Genomic DNA, 22,202 nt, shown 5'->3' on the forward strand with positions numbered 1-22,202 from the left:
TTAGGTATTCATCTAGCTTTTCGTATGGCTTCTCCTTTTCGATCAACAAAGTTTGTTTGCAAATGAGTGCATTGTATTTTTATATTTATATTGGACACACATCACAACTTTTTTTTGCAATATGAGATGTTCATTCAAATATGAAACAACACATTGATAATAGTTCTAAAACTATATTAATAGTTCTAAAACTTTAATCTCTAAGTGTCCCACACGTATATATGCACAAACACACATAAACAGGCAGACTTAGCAACATCTAATTTAATACTGATTTGATCCATACCTCTGTTGGAGCAGGACATTTACCAATAGTTGTGTCGCTGAGAACACAGCTACACAATATAGACAAAAGCATCGGCCCCTTACTTCCGGTGAAGGGAAATCTTAATGCTTCAGCATACCAAGACATTTTGGTCAATGCTATGCATCCAACTTTGTGGCAACAGTTTGGTGAAGGCCCTTTTCTATTCCAGCATGACTGTGTCCCACTGCACAAAGCAAAGTCCATGAAGACATGGTTGGATGAGTTTGGTGTGGAAGAACTTGACTGGCCCACACAGAGTCCTGACCTCAGCCCCATCCAACACCTTTGGGATGAACTGGAGCAGACATTCTGAACCAGACCTTTTTGTCCAACATCAGTGCCTGACATCACAAATGCTTTGCTGCATGAATGGACAAATTTCCCACAGAAACATAATCCCAAAAATTGTGGAAAGCCTAACCAGAAGAGTGGAGGTTGTTATAGCTGCAAAGATCTATATGTTTAGAATGCAATGTCTTGAAAGTCCCTGTTGGTATACTGTTCAGGTGCCCCAGTACTCTTCTCTGTATAGTGTATGTGTGTCTAGGATTGAAGTTCAGACACTGTGTGTGTGTGTGTGTGTGTGTGTGATTCTGCAGAGGCAAAGTCTCTGATTCACTGACTGAGGGATGAACTATCCTGACCAGCGTGTGTGTGTGTGCTCGCACGCTGCTGGCTCACAAACAGACGATGTTGACATCAGCACTCACTAATAACAGTAACATCAGCAGAGTGAGGATGACACAGACTGTGTGTGTGAGAGAGACACGTGATTATTTTTGTCACAACCAGGCAGATGTAATGAGTAAGCAGCAGGACACATGCAGAATGACTGGCAAGTTTACTTTGGTCAGAGCAGCTAGAAGCATACAGAAATATGGATGTATGGATTTTTATGATAATAAATCGCTTGTTTCAGTCCACATTTCCTAAACCCCAGAAACAACCTAACAATGTGTGTGGCACATTTATCAAAAGTCATGCACACGAACACACAGCTATGTTGAGTTTCTCCTTTACTGTCTTCTCTTTGTCTCTGTCTCTACAAAGAAACAAAACAGCCGACTTTAAGGTTCATTTTTCATTCAATTGCTAATATGACTGGGAAAAAAATTTGAGGCAATTTCTTATCAAAACTATTAAGGCATTCATAACAAGTCTACAAGGTCCTTATGTCCTCCAGGGAAAATGGAGGTCTGAGTGAGTCATACTAAAAGCCCACATTAGAAGAGTAGCTGCTTAGCTTTGTGAACAGGAGATCGCTAGTGCCTGCTGTGGCAGCAACATGAGAACAAGCTAAAGGACCAAAAGGAGAAATATCTGCTTCTGGGTTGTAGAACAGCAGACCTGTGGCCTGCGTCTAGTTGGGTATATTGTGAAAATATTATTGATGTAGCCGCAAATCTAATTCTCAATGACTGCCACATTTCTCTAATCTGCAGAAAAGATTTATATGATGCTGGACAAAATTATTTTAGCCTGGTTTTTCTGAGGAGTTCTTGGGCTCTAATTACTTTTTTATTTTCATAAAAACACTTACAAAATGTCAAAACATTGACTACATAGGATTTTAGCCAAATATATCACTAATCAAAAGCCACTTCCAGATCTCTGAATTGCTGGACACATCTCTGGTGTTTCAAGTGACTCAAATGTGTCCTGTTACTGACTCTTAGATCAAAATATTTGTTTGATCTCAATAAAAAGTTCAAACTGCTCAGTACAACCACTAACACCTTTTGTGTTGATTAAAAATAACATACATGGGACGGATATTCACTCACAGCTTGTTAGTTAGCTGACAGCCTAATGACTGAAGCACAGTGAAATGACATTTAAGTCTAAGTCTACAGTAGATTTAACAAAAGGAAATTTCAACCAAAATGTGCCAACAAAACCAGTTTCTGTCCATCCATATAGCGCACATTTCATATTGTGCACTTGCACTATTAGAGATACTGAAGGTTATGTACACTCGGGAGAGGCTGTTCCCTTAATGCACAGTGTGGCTGTATGGATAAAAGCCTCCACTAAATGCTATGTATCCTTTAGATCTTTACAAGCATGGAAATATTGATATGTGAAACCCAGAGAGCAAAGCTGATGAGCACACAACAAACAACAACAAACAGTGAGGGCATTAGTCGACATTGATTCTGTCAGCACAGTAATGTCCTGACATGATCATCCACACACCACCTTACGTAACACACACAGATAAACACACACACACACACAGCAGAGGCTCTTCTATCCATCAGAAAGGCTAGCTAAATGCTATGTAAACATCTGTGAGGATTAGAGGCTTTATACTCTAAAGAACTTAGCAACTCCAGACTGCAATCGGATCCCAATGATGTGACTCAGCCTTTATCTGAGACCTGAACTGCTCTAAACTGAATACAGGAAAAAGTTTGGACTGTTTACCCTGCAGAAGTACAAAGCTACAACAAACTGCAGAGGAGGTGACAGAGGGATATCATGTAACTGCTGGTAGCTATACGGCCGGTTGTTGTGCGAGAATGAAGTTGGATTATCAGTTTCAGGAAGATGCATACATTGGTGATGTAGGTCATAGTTCATAGTTCTGTTCAGATGTCCGACAATCTGACAGGAACTGCATGTGAAGCATACTGAAGCTTTAATCTAGCGCAGTAAGACATAAATTTGAGGGTGCTTTTCACACTGGTAGTTAAGTCTGAATATGGGAGCAGTTGGCTAAAAACATGACCTTTTCCCAAGCCAGGTGTGGACTAAGAAAGCATTCCACATCTATCTGTTTATTTATTTGGTTATGGAGAAGTTGAGCTTAGATTTTGATTTTTTGTTGCTGGTCAAGCCCATGATTTTCTGCATCGAAGGCAGATTCGAAAGCAACATCTGTATGCAAGAAACCTGCTCAACATCGATAAGTTTCTCAAATCCTGTTCAGCAAAGTGAGGACTGAAGAAACTGGTCACCCTGCACACACAGACAGGTGGCATGTTTGAGAAGCTGCCTGCAGGGAGAAAGTTTAGTTTTCAGTGTTTAATGTTGAAGTCCTCCTTCACTTAGCGCTCTCCAAACACATCTTATCATCATTCACTGCTTCATGGACAATGGTAATCAATCACTCATTGTCAGGTTTACTCATCCACTCAAGTAATGGGACAATTACACACTGTGACTGAAAATTGGGCCATCATAAGTTTGATAAAAGCTTGTATCTCTATCCAGGCAATACTTCCCACAGTGGCTCCCTTTAGGCCTAGTTCCAGTGATTGAGCACCATTGCTGTAGGCTGATCCAAAGCCAAAGTTTCTACTTATAAACTGTATTACCATTTTCTGCCCCACACAGCTGCCTGGAGCCTGAGCTGAGGAAACCTGACATTGCTGGACAGGTACAAGTGTTGTGGTGTTGTGCGTGTGTGTGTGTGTGTGCAGGTGTGATCAACACGATGATTTTGGCCTTGAGTCTTTCACACCTCAGGTGAACCAATTACCATATTGCATCAACCTATCAGTTCCTGTCAGATCGTCAGCACACCTGCAGGGTCAAACACCGGAGTTAGTCACAGTGGTTTAAAGCCATCCGACCCGGTTCTGTCAGCTCTAATAGTGAAACTCACCTCGCTTTTCTACTAAAACAGAAAAACACACACTTTTTTCCAGAAAAGCAAAGAAATCAGTGTCTATTTTTGCCCTTTGTATCCTGAGGAGTTTAAATTGTTAAAAAAGAGGTGTGAGGTTTCATACATCCAAGGGTTGTTCTTTGTAACTTTTAAAAAACTGAAGTGCCTTGCCTCAAGTTTGTTTATTGCGCAAACATGCTTGGTAAACACCTAGTAAAGAGGTTCACATTATATACTCTTGCTCTTCCAACAAAAGTTTGCAAGATGTTCCAGGAAAGATTAAATCTCTTAATCTGATAAATGTCGTGAAAATATGAATCACTTCTAGACAGAATATAACGTTTAAAGGTTGAATAATGCAGATGCAGTGGATGTGTATCAAGGGGGATTTAATTTAAAATTAATATTAACTATTTTCACTATACTAATATTTGCTCACAGCAACTGCTCTTACAGCTTTTACGTGGCTTCTATAGACATAGTCACATCATGTATTATTTTAAAAATATGTACCGTATTTTCTGGACTATAAGCCGCTACTTTTTTCCCACGCCTTGAACTCTGCGGCCTAAACAACGATGTGGCTAATCTATAGATTTTTATGGGCTAACGGCCCGGTGATGCGAAGAGGAAGACACTAGTTTTAAGCGTAACTTTTAACAGTCATTTTGCGTGTCATGCACATACCGTCATCATGGAAAACACTCGAAAAAATGCATATGACGCAGCTTTAAAATCAATCGAACTGGCTGCCCAAGAAGGAAATAGAGCTGCTGCACGTAAGCTTGGCGTAAATGAATCAATGGTGAGACATTGGAGACGGCAGCGTGAAGAACTGACGCAATGCAAAAAGACAACAAAAGCTTTCAGATGTAATAAAAGCAGATAGTCCAAACTTGAAAACGTATGTCATGTTACAATGTGGACACCTGCGGCTTATAGTCAAGTGCGGCCTATATATGTACAAATATTATTATTTTTTTTTATTTTGGTGGGTTCGGCTTAAACTCAGGTGTGTTCTATAGTCCAGAAAATATGGTACTCAGAAATTTCATTAATAGGCATTCAAATCCGGAGCCAAATAGGAGCCAAATCCGCACATTTATCTGTTCACACTTTGTAGCCTTCATACATAATGGAGAAAGTTAAATTTTGTCCTTTGCTGTGCAGCTGAGGCACATATGGGGATCTGTTTTTCATACAAGGGGGGTTTAAAGTGATCACATACAAAAGAACTTGTCAATGCTGATACTCAGGAGTGATGATAACACAGTACATGCTTTGAACCTCTTAGAAATAGCTATGCGTTGTTCTAACCAGACCGGATGGCATGCAGCAGATGATAGAAAGCTCATTGCAACCATATGAGACCTGAGATTTGACTTGGACTTGCGAGCATCTGCCACAGAGTCAACTTGGATATTAGCCATGACAAACCTAAGACCAAAGGCAATACAGGACGCTAAAGATAAGCTTAGACTGAATACTACGTGCATATTGCTGGACTCCAGTCACATCTGATCTACTAGAAAAATAAGTTGAAGAACCATTAACATAATGATGTTTTCTTTTGAAAGAAAATGAACAGCTCTAGTTCAAATATTTCCAGTTATGCTCCGAACGTACTGCTTTACTACAAGATGCACACAAGACCCATGCATCCATCCCTACATGCGTCCATCCATCTGTCCTACCAGGTTTCCGATGCTCAGCATGCCGTTGAACTCGTCAGTCATGGGGTAGTGCTCCATGGCCATGAAAAGTGTGTTGAGGACAATGCAGATGGTGATGGCCAGGTCCAGGAAGGGGTCCATCACCATGATCTTCACCAGCTGCTTCACCCGCAGCCAGCAGGGACAGCACTCCCACACGAGGTAACGGTGGGCAAAGACGTACCAGCAAGGGTGACACTTCTTATGGGCCTCCTCCAGTTCTGCATGGCCAGAGACAAAACAAACAAAAGAGAAGTGAAAAAAGTGCAGACAGACATTAGATAATTAGGAGGATGAAGAGGAGACAAAACTAATGAATCAGTTAATAGATGAGAAGAAAGTGAATAATGGATTGATTTAGGATTGGAAGAGCGACAGAGTGTGAGAGAAATAAGTTAATTAATCTGATGTTGACTGAAAATGTTTCACATAAACACTCCTCTCTGGGGCTGTCTGTTTGTGTGTGAGGTGCATTCAAGTGCTGGCATTTTATCAGAAATGAAACCTGCAAAACAAGCATGACAGACATTACATGAATTTCCTTTAAAACAAGGGCTGCAAATAATCAGTTCAGAGTCTGTAGTCTTGAAAAATAGATTCACAGGTACAAAAAGGTCATTCTGAGTCACAGGTTTTGGCTATGGTGTCCTGAGACAAGTTCAATTCATAAAATCTGTGCTTTCCATGTCCATGTTTAGTAAATTTTAGAAATAATAAATGCTTCTTGAGATTCATATGAATTAGTTTAAAATAATCTCACTTGTGTCAGAGCAAAATGTTTTTATGTGTTTCATATTTTTTAATGCCTAAAGAAATGTAATAATTTGAGGTTATTGTGTGTCATCTAAAGTCCTCCTGATTGGCTACCATCAATACAAAACTTTTTTCAATACTATCTTGGTATATTTTTTTTTAAAAATACAACATAAAAATCATAAAAATTGTAACATTGTTATATCCTGTGGCAGGAAAATAAAAACTTTCTGTAACACAGTTTTGATGTCAGACTTCTGACATGGTGAGAATATCAGTTGTCTAAAGTCATTAGATTCATGTTGCGAGTCCAAATCATGTGACCTGAATCTGCACTTCTGGCAAGGATATTACAAATTAAAGTCTATGTTTTTCAACAAATTTTCTGAGAGATACATAACTTAAGTGGGTCTAATGTCTCTCAGCCAAGAACACAGAGCTCAGTTTTTATGTTACATAAAACCATCAAATACACAATAAATAAAAGAGAAATTAATAAAGAAAAGGAACGAATAAAAGGGTTAGCATTGGAGTGAAGGACAGAAGAAAGGGAAGGAAGGAAGAGTGTACAGACTGATGGGGGGAGGACAGCAGGGAGTTTTTGTATTTTCCTGTATAATGATCTGTTCTCTAAGAGCAGCGACTGCCGAAGGGAGAGACAGTGACTCAGCAGACCTACCACACACACACATTTATAACACACATTTATAACACACATGAATGCAGATTTGGACAGAAATGAACCCAAAAATCTAATACATGAATATCATCAAACACACACATACACACAGAGGAAGTTGGAATAATCTCATGGTTAATGAGGGCAACCAGGATAACACACACACTCTCTTTCTTTATTTATTTCTTTCTGTCTTTCTTTCTTTCATTCTGTCTCTATGTCTCTCTCTTTCTGTCTCTCTGGCACAAACAAAGCCAGTGTTCCCCTGGGGTTGGCTTGGGCAGCGACACACACACACACACACACACACACACACACTCAGATTCAAACTGAGACATGGTTACACAATCCCATATCAACACACAATTATACAAGCACACACAGACACAGGAGCATTAACAGACTCAGTTGAATGCAAAATTCTGACAAATACATGGTTACACAATCAACCCCCCACCTCCACACACACACACACACACACACACACACAACCACCCATAAAAGTGAAACACACACTGAGGTAAAAAGTCAGACAAGGTTGCAGTCCAATATTGTCACAAAAACACATAAAATATAAATGAGAAAGAGAAGAAGGTGCAGAACTCCTCTTTCACTTAATTCAATGTAACATGTTATTAGCAGATTTTACGTTTGTCTAAATTAATTTTCATAGAAATGAACAGAAACCAATGGTTGCCTGGAAAATCTAAAAGTCAACTCAGGAGAAATGTGAAAATGCAAGAAAAAACAATGAAAAGGTTAATTTAGAAACCAATATGTCAACAGAAAACAAAACCACAAGGTTCTGAAGAATCTTCACTCACAGCATCAGTCTTTTTGAACTGACTCATGGGTAAACTGTTGACTAGAAAACAAAGCAAACTGACCAGATACTGTATGTGTTTGAATTGTCCCTGCACACCTGCCAGCCAATCAGAAATGTGTATTTTCTCATGACCATGGAAAACTTTCTGTTCTTATTTTGAAAGTTTTAAATGTTATGTTGTTGGTGTCGCTCCTCACCTTCCATGGCGTCAGTTATGTAGCTGGCAGCACTGAGGGCCCTCCCCCTCCGCTCTGAGCCTTGTGTGGACGAAGGGCGAGGTAACAGCATTGTGCTGAGCTCTGTGGTGGACGTGGGAACCTGAGGCAGAGAGAGAATCACCTGAGTGTGAAAGTACACTAAAACAATCACTCGGAACTTGCAAGATCCATATTAAAACTGTAATGAACTGTTCAAATTTAGACTCAAAAATTCATAAACACAACAAACCGTGACTCTTATAAGAAAAGTGTTGTCAGCAACATTACTTTTTGGACGGTGGGGGAGGGGGTATTCTTTTTCCAAAAGAGAATCACATATTTAAGGTTCATTCATGAGAATAAGCTGTCATCCACTTATCTGTTACTGTGGTGATGGCATCACTCACACACACACACACACACACACACACACACACACACACACACAGAGCGCGAGAGAGAAAGAGAGAGAGATTTATGTCTGGTCAAATGGGCCAAACATAGTTCCTTGATTTCCTTGTGTGTTTTTTGTGTGTGTATGCACGATTCTTATCTCCAGGGCAACAGGGGAGCAGGTGATAACTGCTGTTCAATGAATCAGAGAAATCAGTGTGCCACTGCTGTGTGTGTGTGTGTGTGTGTGTGTGTGTGTGTTTAGCTCTGTCATCCTCACTAAAAAGACTGCTGGATATTTTTCAGCTATCAGCTGAGCTGTACAGTCTTGTAAAAAAAAAGGAAAATAACAACAACAAACTCTTCCTTAAATATGACTTCAGCTGTCACCTCTGAAAGGTCGTGGTTTTAAAGGTGGCTTTAAAAGGCTTTAAAGTTTTAAATCATCTTAATAATCAGGTCAGGTCAGGTCATATACGTACAACTCTTGCTTGCTGACATTAGTCCTGGGTGGCAACAACTAACAACTAAAAAAACTACCATGGGATGCAATCAAGATGCTTCCTGGAAGCTTTACTGTGGGGAGGTGGGACTGCAGGGCAGATCGACACCAAGGTGGAGAGATGATATATCCCATCTAACCCAGGAACATTTCAGAATCCCCAGCAGGACCAAGAGGATCAAACTAAAGAGACAATTATTTATTTTACCTGCTACATGAACCAAAACCTGGATAAATAAATGAAAATAGTTTGATAGATGAGATAAATTATGCATATTTATATAGAAATTCAAATTTATTAGACAAGAAATGAAAAGTGTCAGCCTGTAAAGCTACGTTACACAATGTTCTTTACTGTTACCATAGCAACCAGAGCTCACACCCAATTAAGTATAGGAAGTATACTTAATAATATATAACAAATACTTTTTCAAAAACCAGATTTGAATATTTTTGATTATAATGAAATGATCAATCAAACAGCTGCAAGGTTCCAACGCCTGCAGCACAGCATGTGAGCTACTAACAGCTGACCTCTTTGGTGGAAAGTGTGTACATAAACTTGTAAATTTGCTTTGCGATTGTTCTCACATGAAAGATGAAGTTTGCCCAATTGTCATGTAATTGCAGTTGTTCAAATTTCACATTTTTGTATGAGCACTTTAAGGACTTCCTGTCCATGTTTGCCGATGAAGATGTGATGTGAATAACAGCTGAACTGAAAGTTTTTCATTAATTGATGTTTCCAAGACCAAGGGGATCATTTGAAACTCAAAATGCAGTGTTTTTTCATGGTTGCACTTTTCCTTCAAATGGGAATATTCCAGATGTGTTTTCACAGCACTTTATGCACATTTCCCCTAAATTTTCCTCACAATTTCTCAATTATCTATGAAACCTTTGTTGCCTTCACTACATTTTAAAAAAGTTCTATAGGTTTGAACAGTGGCAGCATAAAGCTCAGCATAAATATATAAAAATGAACCCAGCAGTGGCCCAGGGGAGTTTAAGACCTCTCAGAGATAAACCTGGATGAACCTAATTTGCTCAGGTGTGATTACATAACACTTCCTGGTAACTGTTCCTCCAATGAGATGTGACGCATGGACCTGAAGGTCACCGCCCACGACAGCGCCTACATCCTGTCTGTGTGCCAGGCAGGGAAGCACCAGGGAAACACACACACACAAGGAAGCACACACCAACAGCAGCCAGCTGAGCACTAATTTAGCTTAGCTGCTGTGGGTTGCCATGGTAACATTTCCGTGTCAGCTAAGCGTGTGCTCCCTCCCTCCTCCTCCCACTCGTTTCTCCATCAGGAGGACAAGCACGACGACACGTCTATGTCCCTCATAGACGTATGGAATCAGAAATACTGAACTCGGAACTTCTTTAAACTCCTACATGACAACTGTAGTTGTGGGCCACCATTTAGCATGAGGTAACTTTTCAAAACTGTGCAGGAATTTTCATTCATTTTTCTATGGGGATATGAAGTTTTTTCCTGAAGCAGAACAAAATGAGTGCTTTCACATTCGTCTCTGTATTGACCGGGAACAGCAAATCATTAAGATGAGCATTTTGAATTTTCAACAATGACTACCCAATTTATTAAAAGAGAACACATTTATTTCAAGAAGCTCTTGGGGTCCCTTGTGCCTGCAGTGTGTCAAATTGTCTATTGGGCCAAGTGTCTGCAGAATCTATATGAATCTGTCCAATCCATCATCATACCTAAATGACAGAAAAGATTATTTGCCAATGACTCTCACAACAACTTATATGGCAGTTGAGGAGCACCAACAACAGGTATAATCAACAAACACGTGATTTCCTCTGTGAAATGGCTGCAGTTTGGCAATGTTTTAGCACCAAAACTACTTGATTAGGCTTAGGGAAATATATGTGTCTGGATCAAATTAAGTTAATTACATAAGTTAGGTTATATGTGCAAGTTAAATCTATTATATGTAAAATTTCCACGTGAAAATGTTTCTAAACTGACTAAACCTGTCTTACCTATTTCCTTAAGTCTTGTGCTTACATTATCCCAAATGTTTCTAAAATTGTTCAAGGCAACTGGACTTGGATAAGAGACAGCTGTTGAATAATATCTTCACAATTGAAAACGCCTATTAAGTTCTTTACATCTGAACCTCTCTCTTCACCCTGTCAACTGATGTGGTTTTGCAAAAATGAGACTGTAAACTAGTTCTCATGTAAAAAGAGTTATAAAAATATAAACAGATATTGACAGAACCATGACAGCTTAACTTTAAACTTAAAAACAATTTAAATTTCTTCTTTTTTTTTTTTTTTTTACATTACCAGCATTACTATTAAAACAACTTTCAACTCTTCTCCTTTTGTACTACTTCTTCTCATCCTTCTTTTTCTTCTTATATAACAGAGTAGGTATCAGGGCAGGTTGTCAGCAGGTGGAGGTGACTGAACACCTCCAGGCGTGGAGCTGCTATGTTTGTCCTCATGATACTCTAATCTACTGCCTGACGGGGAAAAGACAACTCCAGTCAAGTATTAAAATAAATGAAATATCTCATGACATGGAACTATGTGGCTCTCAGCTGTTCGAAGATAAGACTTCAGTTAGTTCATAAGTTAGAAAATCATTTTGGGAAGCACATAAATTATTTTTTGGAAGAAAGAGTGATTTTGAAGAGCTTGCTAGCTAAGTGGGTTTATTGTCTCCAATCAGATCATTAGAGGGTGATGATGATCAAACTGCATGGGTTTTGTCATCTGCCTATGATGTCCCTGCGGAAACCAAAACTCACAAACACATGTAACAAAACTACAATCTGTGCAGGTGAGGATACAGATGTGGAATATTCTCCAAAACACACTTAGACATGGGACTCTAAGTGTGTTTTGGAGAATATTCAGACCATGAAGCTACCAGCATGAGTGTGTTCCTGTGTGAGTGTATCACTACAAAACAACATAAATCTCTAGGAGAAAATGTAAAACACACACACACACACACACACACACACGCATGCATGGAGCTTTTATCTCTGTTGCTGTGTGTGTTTGAGTCATGCAGTGTGATTTGATTATCACACAGGACATAACACAGGATGTGTGTGTGTGTGTGTGTTTCCAGGCACACAGATGATTTACAGCACTGGTGCAAAATACTGAGAAACATTAAATATGCAAAGTATAAGAGGTGTTATTTTTTTTTTCCCCCAGCAAAAGTCTGGCTGGCTAACACTTTATAATAGAGCCTTTCATTTTGTATAATTCTGTTGTACCAATAAAACACTTAGCAGTTCTAACTGGTACTTACATGTAGGTGCGGGGGTAGAATACTGTGACCAGACACAAAAACTGGCAAGGTTTCTCCTCTATAACAGCTATACCTGTTGCAGTTTTGCTGATGTTTAACCTGTTCAGTCCTGCATAAGTGCGTGGCTGTGCTTTGTAAATGAACACATTATTCTTCCAAGATTATTCCTCCAAGGTTTTTTTTCTTCCAGTATTCCAGCCACAGAAATACACCACTGTATCTTTGCATTGATGAGCATTTGAATGATACACATATGATAACACTGTGTAAATAATCAGAGCAGACGTGAGGCCGTGTGGATCTTTAATCGGTTCATCTGGTTGCCTCTCCAAAAGAGATAAATTACACAACACACACACAAAGTTAAAGATGAATTTGACAGATTTAACAGAAATTCTTTTCTTCATAATAAATATTGCAATAATATATTCATCATGAATTATTTCAGTTAAATCTGATAATATGACAGGCCTAAATAAAGCACTAAGAATCGGATTAAGACATTTGTCTATGTCTATGATGCATTTTCACTACTCCTAGTTCAGAAGAGAGGCCTCTCTGTTGGAGCCTGTGTGTGAGACACACCTGTCACTCACACACTGCAGCACCGAGCAGCATACACACAGCAGAGGGAACTAAACAGACAAAAGTGATCACTCAGAACAGGTTGGTTTTATAAAAAAGGTGGTTTTAAAAAAAGGTCAAGAGTGAGGACAGGTATTACCAGCATAATGTACGTACACTTACTTAACATCTGTTCAAGGTGGAGCTTTTAATTCTTATACTGGATAGTTTAATGAATAATGATGCATCATAAATTATTTGTTATATTCTTAGTAAAATGTGTGACACTCTCTCCAGTGTCCTGATGTGAGATCAGATGGTCAGACTGAATTTATAAACTCAACCATTTTGTTACAGCTACAATGAATGAACCCTCCTCTCCCTACTGCTGCTGATCCAAGCCAAAGACGAACACCCTTCACAATGGCATTTTGTGAAAGTCCCTTTATATACAGTACATATGGCAAAATATATACTTATTCTGTTCCCAAATTGTTTTCCTTTTTCTCCTCTTAAAAAAATAACAAGAACCAATAGAGTACTGTAAAGGTACTGGATCAACAGACAGAATCTGTAATTGGTAGTGTGTGTGTGTGTGTGTGTTGTGTGGAAGTATGTGCATAAAGGAAGGACACCTCAGTAACATGGCTGCTCCGGTATGTGTGGCTTTAGTCCATGATGCCATAGCAGTGACACTATGTGTGCTGGGTATGTGCTGTGTGTGTGTGTGTGTGTGTGTGTGTGTGTGTGTGTGTGTGTGTGTGTGTGTACAGATGGGGTGGGATACCGCAGCTTTGTTATCTGAGATGGTAGAGTATGTGTGTGTGTGTGTGTGTGTGTGTGTGTCTTTAGCCCATGATATCAGAGTGGAGGTATGCAAAGCGTTGATTCATAATTCACATGTCTGAGTGTTGGATAGCTGCAGGCTCCACCATTGTTTCCACTGTGACACACACAGTACTCACACTCTCCTCCTTGACCTTCTCCATGGTACAGGCGGGCAGCTGCCCCTGCAGCGGTGGTGGAGAAACCCCATTCTGGTCCATGGCAACAAACAGCTTCCCGTTGACGTTTAGAGTTGGATAAAATACCTGGAAACAGATGCAGGGATGAACTAAGAATCAGTATGGAGGCCTTTGAACACCACAGAGATGTGGGACCTTTAGTTTTCTTCTCTTCATTCATATATTTGATGAAATGTTTTGGTTTGTTTTGGTTATTTGACTCTATCCTCATGCTGAAGTATTCCTCATGAGTCATGTCATTCCTCATTACATCCAAGGTCTGACATGATTAAATTCTACAGAAATACAGTGTAATATCAAACCTTTAATCACAAGCCATTTTATCTAATATATATAAACTAGTCTTACCATGTTACATTACCTAATATCATATCAACCAATCATATGTAAAAAAAGCCTCAATGCAAATTCCACAATCAAGACATCTGGGCTGATCTAATCAGATCTTCCATCCAAATCTCATCTCTTCTGAAGTTTCATTGTGCTATTTAAATGTATCTCATCTCTAATCTAATCCAACCTCAGCTGAAAAAAAAAGAAAAGACATATGACATCTCTCATGTCATTTTGTCTGATCTAAACTCAGCAAATTTTGTTTAACTCCATACTTTCTGGTCAGATAGTGTCCTTTCATCTAAAAAAATAATCTAAGAATCTGTGCAATGCCATGTTCTCTGATCTCATTCTACTCAATCACCTGGGAGCTCCTGCTGGTAGTGCTGTAGGTGCTCGGTCGACGTTTGGGCCATGGGTGGGACAGGATGCCGCTGAAGGTCCCGCCACTGTAGGTTCGACCTCCGACACCTTCAACCACATCGCCTGGGACACTGTATTCGTCGTCAGCCATCTCTCCTTCTGAGCCGCGACTCCGCAGACGGAAGTTGAAGATGGAGGAGACCTGACTGCTTCGCCGTGTCCTCGTGGAGAAGGAGCGAGCGAGGAGGGGATGAAGGGACTGAATGGGAATGTTCAAAATTTAGTTTTTTTTGTCTTGAGAGATGCTGCTGTGGCAGTGTTATTAATGCCTCAATATACAAAACACCTCCAGATCCTTCTTCCTTTACCTTTGCCCCATCCGTCATGTCCACCTGCAGCAACTTTTCCTCTGATAGGTTTGCCTCCACATCAGCCACTCCCATCAGTGCCTGACTGCGTCTCCGCTCAATGGTGTCCAATGGCAGACCAAATGGCGATAGTTCTGGTGACATCATTGAGTCCGAGTCAAGAGTTTTCTGGGCAGCACACTGGTCAAAGAGATTTACAGTGAGGCTTTAGTTGTCAAATAAAACATGATAAACTGTATTATGATGTAGCGAATGAAATAGAAGGTTAAGAGAAACAGAAGATGGATTGTGCAGATTTGAAACTGATAGGAATGATAAATATTCATACATTAATATGTATTCATTCCTAAATAAGGACAATAGGAAATAAAACAACGTAAATGGACAGAATGCTTGAGGTTTAGACTAGTTTAGTTTAGGCACTTTTCACTTTTCTTTTGCTTCTTTTTTCATCCACTGGAATATAGCAGATAGTGTCATATTCAAGATCCTCTAATTTAGAAAAGTAGAATTTATGGTTTAGAGTTTACAATCATGGTAATCCTAAAACAATTCTGCAGCTGCTACATAGAAAATTTGTACATACATATCGACATATATGTCAATATATATGTACTACTATACTATTATGAAATCTTGAACATTCCAAAATTAAACAGCACACCATTAACAAATCCAAGAGCCACATCAGACTTGTTCAAACCTCGAGTCAGTACATCAGGTTACCTGTTGCTCCTTCTTCAGTCTCTCCATAGCTGTCTGAAACTCTCGTTCTTTCTGACAGGCCTCCGCGATGGTTGCCTGATTCTGCTCCTCGTACGCCATGGCGACCACGGCCAGGATGAGGTTGACCAGGTAGAAGGAACCGAGGAATATGACCACCACGAAAAACACCATGTAGGTCTTACCGGCCGAACGCAACGTCTACAGGCACACACAGACCAGGAAAACCCACAATGTCCTTACAGCCACATAGACACAAGTTAAATGTCCAAGTCACAAGTTAAATGGGGGACCTCAAACTTGTCCTTTTCATTTTTGGTCATTTTTGGTTTGAGTTACTCACTAAACTCTCAGTTCATCTGCTATAGACATCACGTGATACAATCGGATGCACCTATAGCATTTGTGATGAGATTGTTTTCTCAGCCACTGTTCATGGGAATTTTAACTACGATTGTGTGTGTATATAATACAGGAATTTAAAAAACATTTCTAATTTTTCGGTTTAATTACAGATAGTATGGAAAGCACAATAACCAATTTTATAATATTCTGATTTTTGAGACTTGCTGGTCCTGGAACATTTGTTTTCACTCTGAACATCTGAACATGAACGTTACCTGGTGGTAGAGATTTTCCCAGTAGTCTTGTGTCATCAGACGAAACAAGGACAGAAAGGCCCACCCAAAGGTGTCAAAGCTGGTGTAGCCATAGTTGGGGTTTCTTCCTGCCTTCAGACATTCAAACCCATCTGGACACTTTCTGCAACACACACATGCACACAAAAGGCCTTATAGGGCAACTGTCTCTCAAAATAAGCAGTGAAATATTTTGAAAAGCTGTCAATATACAATATTTGCATATTTTATTTGCACTTGGAAACTGAAAGGCAGTGGATATTGAGCATAAGGTTTAAAGGATTTTAAAGATGCCAACCAGTCATCAGGTCATCAGGCGGTGGATGGTTATATAACTACCTACTGTTGCTCTTAAATCTGTAATTTGAAAATATAACAGCACAAGTTTGCATATAAAGTGGGTGTACAGTAGGAACATTTAGAAAGCTTTCAGTCACAAATTTCAAAACAGCATCTATCCATCTACACATCTATTTTTCCATCCTTCCATCTATGCCTGCCACAAACATCAGCTCTGTTTCCTCAGCAGTGTTTACGACTGAGGGCTTGTTATCGCTGTGCAGCCGGGACCAGCCCACTCGTGTCACTGCTGAGACGGAGCAGATAACGCGGGGACGGCATTCATCATAATTGAAATTCCACATTCGTATCCTATCATATTCATCGCCGCCCACACAGTCACATCTGATCCACTGATACACAGCAGTCCTATTGGTGGCATGCTGCTGGTCAGTGGAGGGAGGGCTGCTGCAGTTTATAGCTGAAACGATGAGCTGCTGCCTCTGCCCACAACAACTTACAGAAGCAGGCACCCAAAGGTGACTCTGAAACCAGCTTCAGCCAACATTATAAAAAGCCAACAGCAAGGAGGTCCAAGTTCAGAGGTGGCATGAAAATAATAAGAAAATAATGTGTGGCAATGTGACCTGGGCCTGAGTCCATGTGGCTTTTACATCATATTAATGGCATATTGTTCATTCTGCGTTGATTGTCTCACTAACATAATGTTTATTTGATAGTTAGTTTGATAGTTCCTGATGCCACAATGTCCCCAAGTAATTCAAGTTCAGTGCAAAAAGTGAAGTGTGTTAACTTACCTGTAACAGCTGTTACCAAATAAACAAAACTTGTGGAAGTGTAGTTTTGTTAAGTGTTAAAACTTAGAACTATAGCCTTGGAGAGTGTGGAGGAGTTATGATGCACAAGAAGAGGGTGACATTAACCGAATCACGAACACCACAGCATGAACAAACCTCTGGTTGAACAGAGCTCTGAGTCACAGAGGAGCTTCATGCTGAGTCACAGAAAAGGTTGCTGCTGTGCAGACGCTATCTGGGGATTCAAACCGACAACCCTGCAGTCTCAAGCCTACTGTGCTGACCCGATCAGGCTGGCAACACCCCCGCTGGTCCACCACAACAGCTGGGATGCTTTTAAGCAGTGGCTCACAGTGACTCATCAACGGCCAACCCGCCTGTATTTATTACCACCTGACTGTACAGCGTTTAGTGAGAGCTGGTAATGGTTTCATAAAACAAAAAACAAACAAACAAACAAAAAAAAAAACAAAACAAAACACCTGCATAATGTGTTAATAATACAGCTGTGTGACAGAAAAAGATTTAATGAAAAATTTGGAGGAAAATCAGTTACATTCAGTTTTTATATTAACTAACTAAAATTATAGCATTGTTTTTTAAAACTCAGAAACACATAAAACCAGGGTAACTATAGCATGGGTGATCGTAGATACTTTTATTAAAATATGACCTCTGCATAAAGTTGGGAAGATGATGGGACTATGAACAAGAACATATCAAAATATTATTTTTGGTTAGACCGCTAAGAAAAATGTATGCAAACCCAACCAAGACTAATGGTCATCCCATTGCAGTGAAAATATAATTACCAAAAGGTGGCTCTGATATTTTCAGTTATTATTGTTTAAAAGTACATTTACAGTATCTACAACTTATATCAGCCTACTTTCAAAAAGTTTTTACCAAGCGCTGTGGTAAAAGCAGCAAATTTCATATTTTTTTAACTAGAAAATAATTTAATTCCACTGTTTATTTTTATATTCATTATTTTAAAAGCAAGCTGTTCTTTTATTTATGCATTTCATGATTTTATATACATGCCATGTACATTCATTTTAATTTTCTGTAAAGAGCAACTTTGGCTCAAACTTGTCCGTCTGAAGTCCAATCTTATCTTGTAGCCTAAAGCAAAAGCGTTATTAGCTTTTAATACAGTACAAAGTTAAGGACTTCTGAAGCATTCAATAGAAGCAGCCAGTGTCAAGCCATTTAAATCTCCAACTGACCAATAGAATCTGCATCATGAAACTGACAACCAATAAAACAGTCCTGTTTCTTTTTTGTGCGCTGCAAAATTACACAGCTGATATTGCAAATTTGACAGCAATATCTTCATTAATACCATAAAGTTGGTCATATGCACTAAGTACTCTAGTAAAAGTACAGCACTACGGTACCAAACAAAAAAAAAAAAAAATCCCAACTGACTGCATTGCTTATCCAAATGTTATGGTAGGCAAACAGACAAAGTAAGTAAGTACTAAAGCAATAGCTGCTGGTCAAAGCATTATGGCAACAACAATCAATTTTAATAGCACAATAAACAGATCAAACAGCAAATTAAGTACTACTGAACCATCTGCTAATCACAAAATAATGCTGTGTAGCAGTGTAATAATACCTGCAGTACAGTAAGAACAATTGATGTCAGTTTACAGGAACACACTGTTCCTGTAAACTGACATCAATTGTTGTTAAACTAATATCAATGCATCAATAAGCTAATCTGCCCTTCTTGATATTACAGTACAGCATTATAGAACAATAAACAATTAAAGACATTTTCTAATGCATTCCAGTAAATTAATGTTGGGGGGGCTTCTTATGTAGCCATCATGGTAAAAGCAAGTACTTGTCATGCACACCTGTAATGTGATAGTAAAAAGCTGAGTAGCTGCTTGTTGAAACATTATGGTACCAGCAATCAATTTTAACACAGTTAAGAACTAACTGAACTTACATGATGAGATAACAAAATCACATGGAGCTGCTGATACAAACATTACAGTAACAATCAATGTTGACTGAAGGTGAAAAAGATGCACAAAGGTAATTTTCTGTGAATTTACGGTAACAGCAGAGAAAATTCTGAGCAGCTGATATTTGTAGACAGTTACACTGATAACATACACATGTCATCACACACACACACACACACACACAGGAAGTATGACTAACCAGTTGTCATGTACAGCCAGTCATTTTGATGCCAGTAAGACTGACATCAAGTAGGAGCAAGGCCATTGCATCTCTCTCTCTCTCTCTGGAACACACACACACACACACACACACACACACACAAAATGGTGGCTGTGTGTGTGGGTCATTCCTCCACTTTCATCCATCCATCCACCCATCTCGTGGCAAGTGAGTCAACATGGTGGCATGTGAGTGTGAAGAGTGGATGTGAAGTGTGTTTGATGGGTTGACTGAGTGTGTGTATGCTTGTGTGTTTAAGGGGCTTGAGGAGGTAAAGAGTGTGTGAGAGGTTTGGAAAACACAGACAGGAGACTGAGTGTCATGTATCGTGTGTGTACATGTGTGTGCGTATGTGCGTGTGTGCGTGTATGCGTGCATGTGTGTGAGGTGTCTGAGTGTGAGAGCTGGCAGTTATCTCTCACACACACCTCTGTCTGTGTTAATGGAGGGACGCCACTTCAGACCCCCCACTCTCACTAAAGGGGGCCCCTCAGTGTGCCACTTACACACCTACATCAACCATAGACACACACACACACACACATCTACACTGATTCAAACACACATTTGCCAAATTTAGTTTAAATATAGTTTGATTAATTAGAGAACGCAGTGGAAAATGATTTCATTACATTAATATTGTATTAATGTAGAATAAAAAACAAAGAAGTGGGTTATTTTTTGAAAACAGGTCAGAACAGCACAGCAATGGTCATAGTACTGGTTATTCATATTTTTATTTATTTATTTATTTATTTTTTAAACCATAAAAAACTTTGTGTCAACTCATAAGGCTACTGAATCTGTACAGAGACACCAAGCACTTTCTTTCAAAGTAAAAGTCACGAGAAATGTTTGTGCTTGCAACCCTTCCTAATCTCAGTGTGGTTTTTGTTTGATCAAAAGTATGTTAACATGTAAGTACTGATTAAATCGTATCCATCACACTAAGTATCAAAAACTTCAGACTTTTGAAAGAGAAAAATATGATCTCTTAATGACAGAAAAAGTGAGCAATATCAGAAATACATCAGCATATGTGGTGATAAGACTTTATGAAAAGAGACTGAAAGGACACTTAAGCACTTGTTTTGTCTTTATAAAGACACAGATCATGTGTGTGACTGGCCATGGGATTTGGGTGCCTAGAGGCTTAATAAAAAGGCATTCTCATTTTAAGTTAATAAATTACCTCAAAATCTGCTTTTGCCACAAGTCAAATTACAGGGCTGTTTTCACCCACAAAGAAGCATAAGCAAAGTACCTGGATGTTCTGCTCTTACCTATGGAATAGAACATTTACAATACTTGTGGTTTCATAACAGGTGAAATACTTAGAGATACAGGGAGAGACAGACAGCAAGAAAAAAGAGAAGCAGAGAGATGGACAGGCAGGAAGACAGACATAAAGATTAATTCAAAGACAAACATGCTGGGGCTATTCTGGGAGATATCCTGGGGATTTCTGTGTGTGTATATTCACTTCATGTTCCCCCTGGCATTCAGTTCTGTTTCCTATGACCTCCTGCATGCGCGCGCACACACACACACACACACACACACACACACCTCAGGTAAACTTGAATCCAGGAGGAAGAGAGTACTTAGCATCGCTATAGCAACTGTATCACAGTGCTGGTTGCTGGGGGAGATTGTTTTGTGCCATCTATGTTGGGAGGACTGTGTGTGTATATGTGTGTGTGTGTGTAAACTTTTGTGTTACTCTCCACACCTTCTCAAGACTTCACTGAATATATTGTCAGTTTAAATCAGTGCATGTCTCAATGGTCTGAAAAATATTCATATTGTGTGAAAATAGATCAGTAAGCGATAAAGTGTGAAAAGGTGCCCATTATCAGGAATTCATGGACAACGTGGAGGCCAAAACTGTCTGACGTGAAGCGGACTGTGCAGCTCTCCAGCTGTGGCACTATCCCCAAATCAAACTCAAGTTTTTCCTCCAACAAATGCGATCAAGTTGAATAGCTAATGGGATCTGAAATGATCGCTTATGTGATGGTCTACAAAGTAAGTTCAGAGAAAAAGCGTAGGCTGCCTGCAGCTTGTGTGTTACAGTTGCCAGCCTGTGGTGAGGATAAGACAATGGAGGGATACACTCTGTCTTGATATTCAGATTTGTTTTTCAGTCATTTATTTCTAATGTTGACAAGTTGGCAGCCAGAGCATTAATGTAGAATGGTGCACAAACATTTTGACTCGAACTACTAAGGTGTCCATTACTAAGATTTAACGGAATTAATGACACCCTGCAGCCTATCAGAATTCACCTGGACCACAGTGTCATTTTATTTATCATTTACTCAATAACTATGCACTTGAACTCGCGAAAAAATATCAAATCTTTTTAATTTAATCTTGTCCAATCCAATTTTGCCTAATCTAAATCGACTTTAGTTGTCTTCTTTTAACTTATACAGTTTTGTCTGTCCTAGTTTAGTTATCTTATTCTAATTTACCTATTCTAATCTGCTTTGATGTAATACAGCCACATATACATATCCACATACATATCCAGTTCAAAATCTAACATAATCTTGCCAAATCGAATTTAGTCTATTGTAATATAACCTAATCTA

The 22,202-nt window shown here is 39.3% G+C and overlaps 1 protein-coding gene and 2 long non-coding RNA genes across 4 annotated transcripts in view; 2 read left to right on the forward strand and 1 right to left on the reverse strand.

Moving 5' to 3' along the window:
- The window catches only part of LOC124049359 (sodium channel protein type 4 subunit alpha-like), a 174,567-nt gene that overhangs the window by 65,057 nt on the left and 87,308 nt on the right, over positions 1-22,202 (reverse strand). Inside the window, exons 10-16 of the mRNA XM_046370892.1 lie at positions 16,289-16,430; positions 15,672-15,869; positions 14,946-15,125; positions 14,579-14,836; positions 13,822-13,947; positions 8,088-8,208; positions 5,615-5,853 (exon numbers count right to left, since the gene is read on the reverse strand). Coding sequence (XP_046226848.1) covers positions 5,615-5,853; positions 8,088-8,208; positions 13,822-13,947; positions 14,579-14,836; positions 14,946-15,125; positions 15,672-15,869; positions 16,289-16,430 — 1,264 coding nt within the window. The remainder of the gene's footprint in view (positions 1-5,614; positions 5,854-8,087; positions 8,209-13,821; positions 13,948-14,578; positions 14,837-14,945; positions 15,126-15,671; positions 15,870-16,288; positions 16,431-22,202) is intronic.
- LOC124049361 lies at positions 3,064-14,530 on the forward strand. 2 transcript variants are annotated; one of them, XR_006841394.1, is made up of 3 exons: positions 3,064-3,689; positions 5,618-5,794; positions 13,853-14,530. It is a non-coding gene; the product is annotated as an uncharacterized LOC124049361 (long non-coding RNA). The 2 variants fall into 2 exon arrangements; XR_006841395.1 differs by lacking the exon at positions 3,064-3,689 and adding an exon at positions 4,657-4,792.
- On the forward strand, positions 15,029-17,535 carry LOC124049360. Its single transcript, XR_006841393.1, has 3 exons — positions 15,029-15,144; positions 15,730-15,842; positions 16,836-17,535. It is a non-coding gene; the product is annotated as an uncharacterized LOC124049360 (long non-coding RNA).

Source organism: Scatophagus argus, chromosome 18 (genome assembly GCF_020382885.2).
Source record: "Scatophagus argus isolate fScaArg1 chromosome 18, fScaArg1.pri, whole genome shotgun sequence".
Taxonomy (NCBI): domain Eukaryota; kingdom Metazoa; phylum Chordata; class Actinopteri; family Scatophagidae; genus Scatophagus; species Scatophagus argus.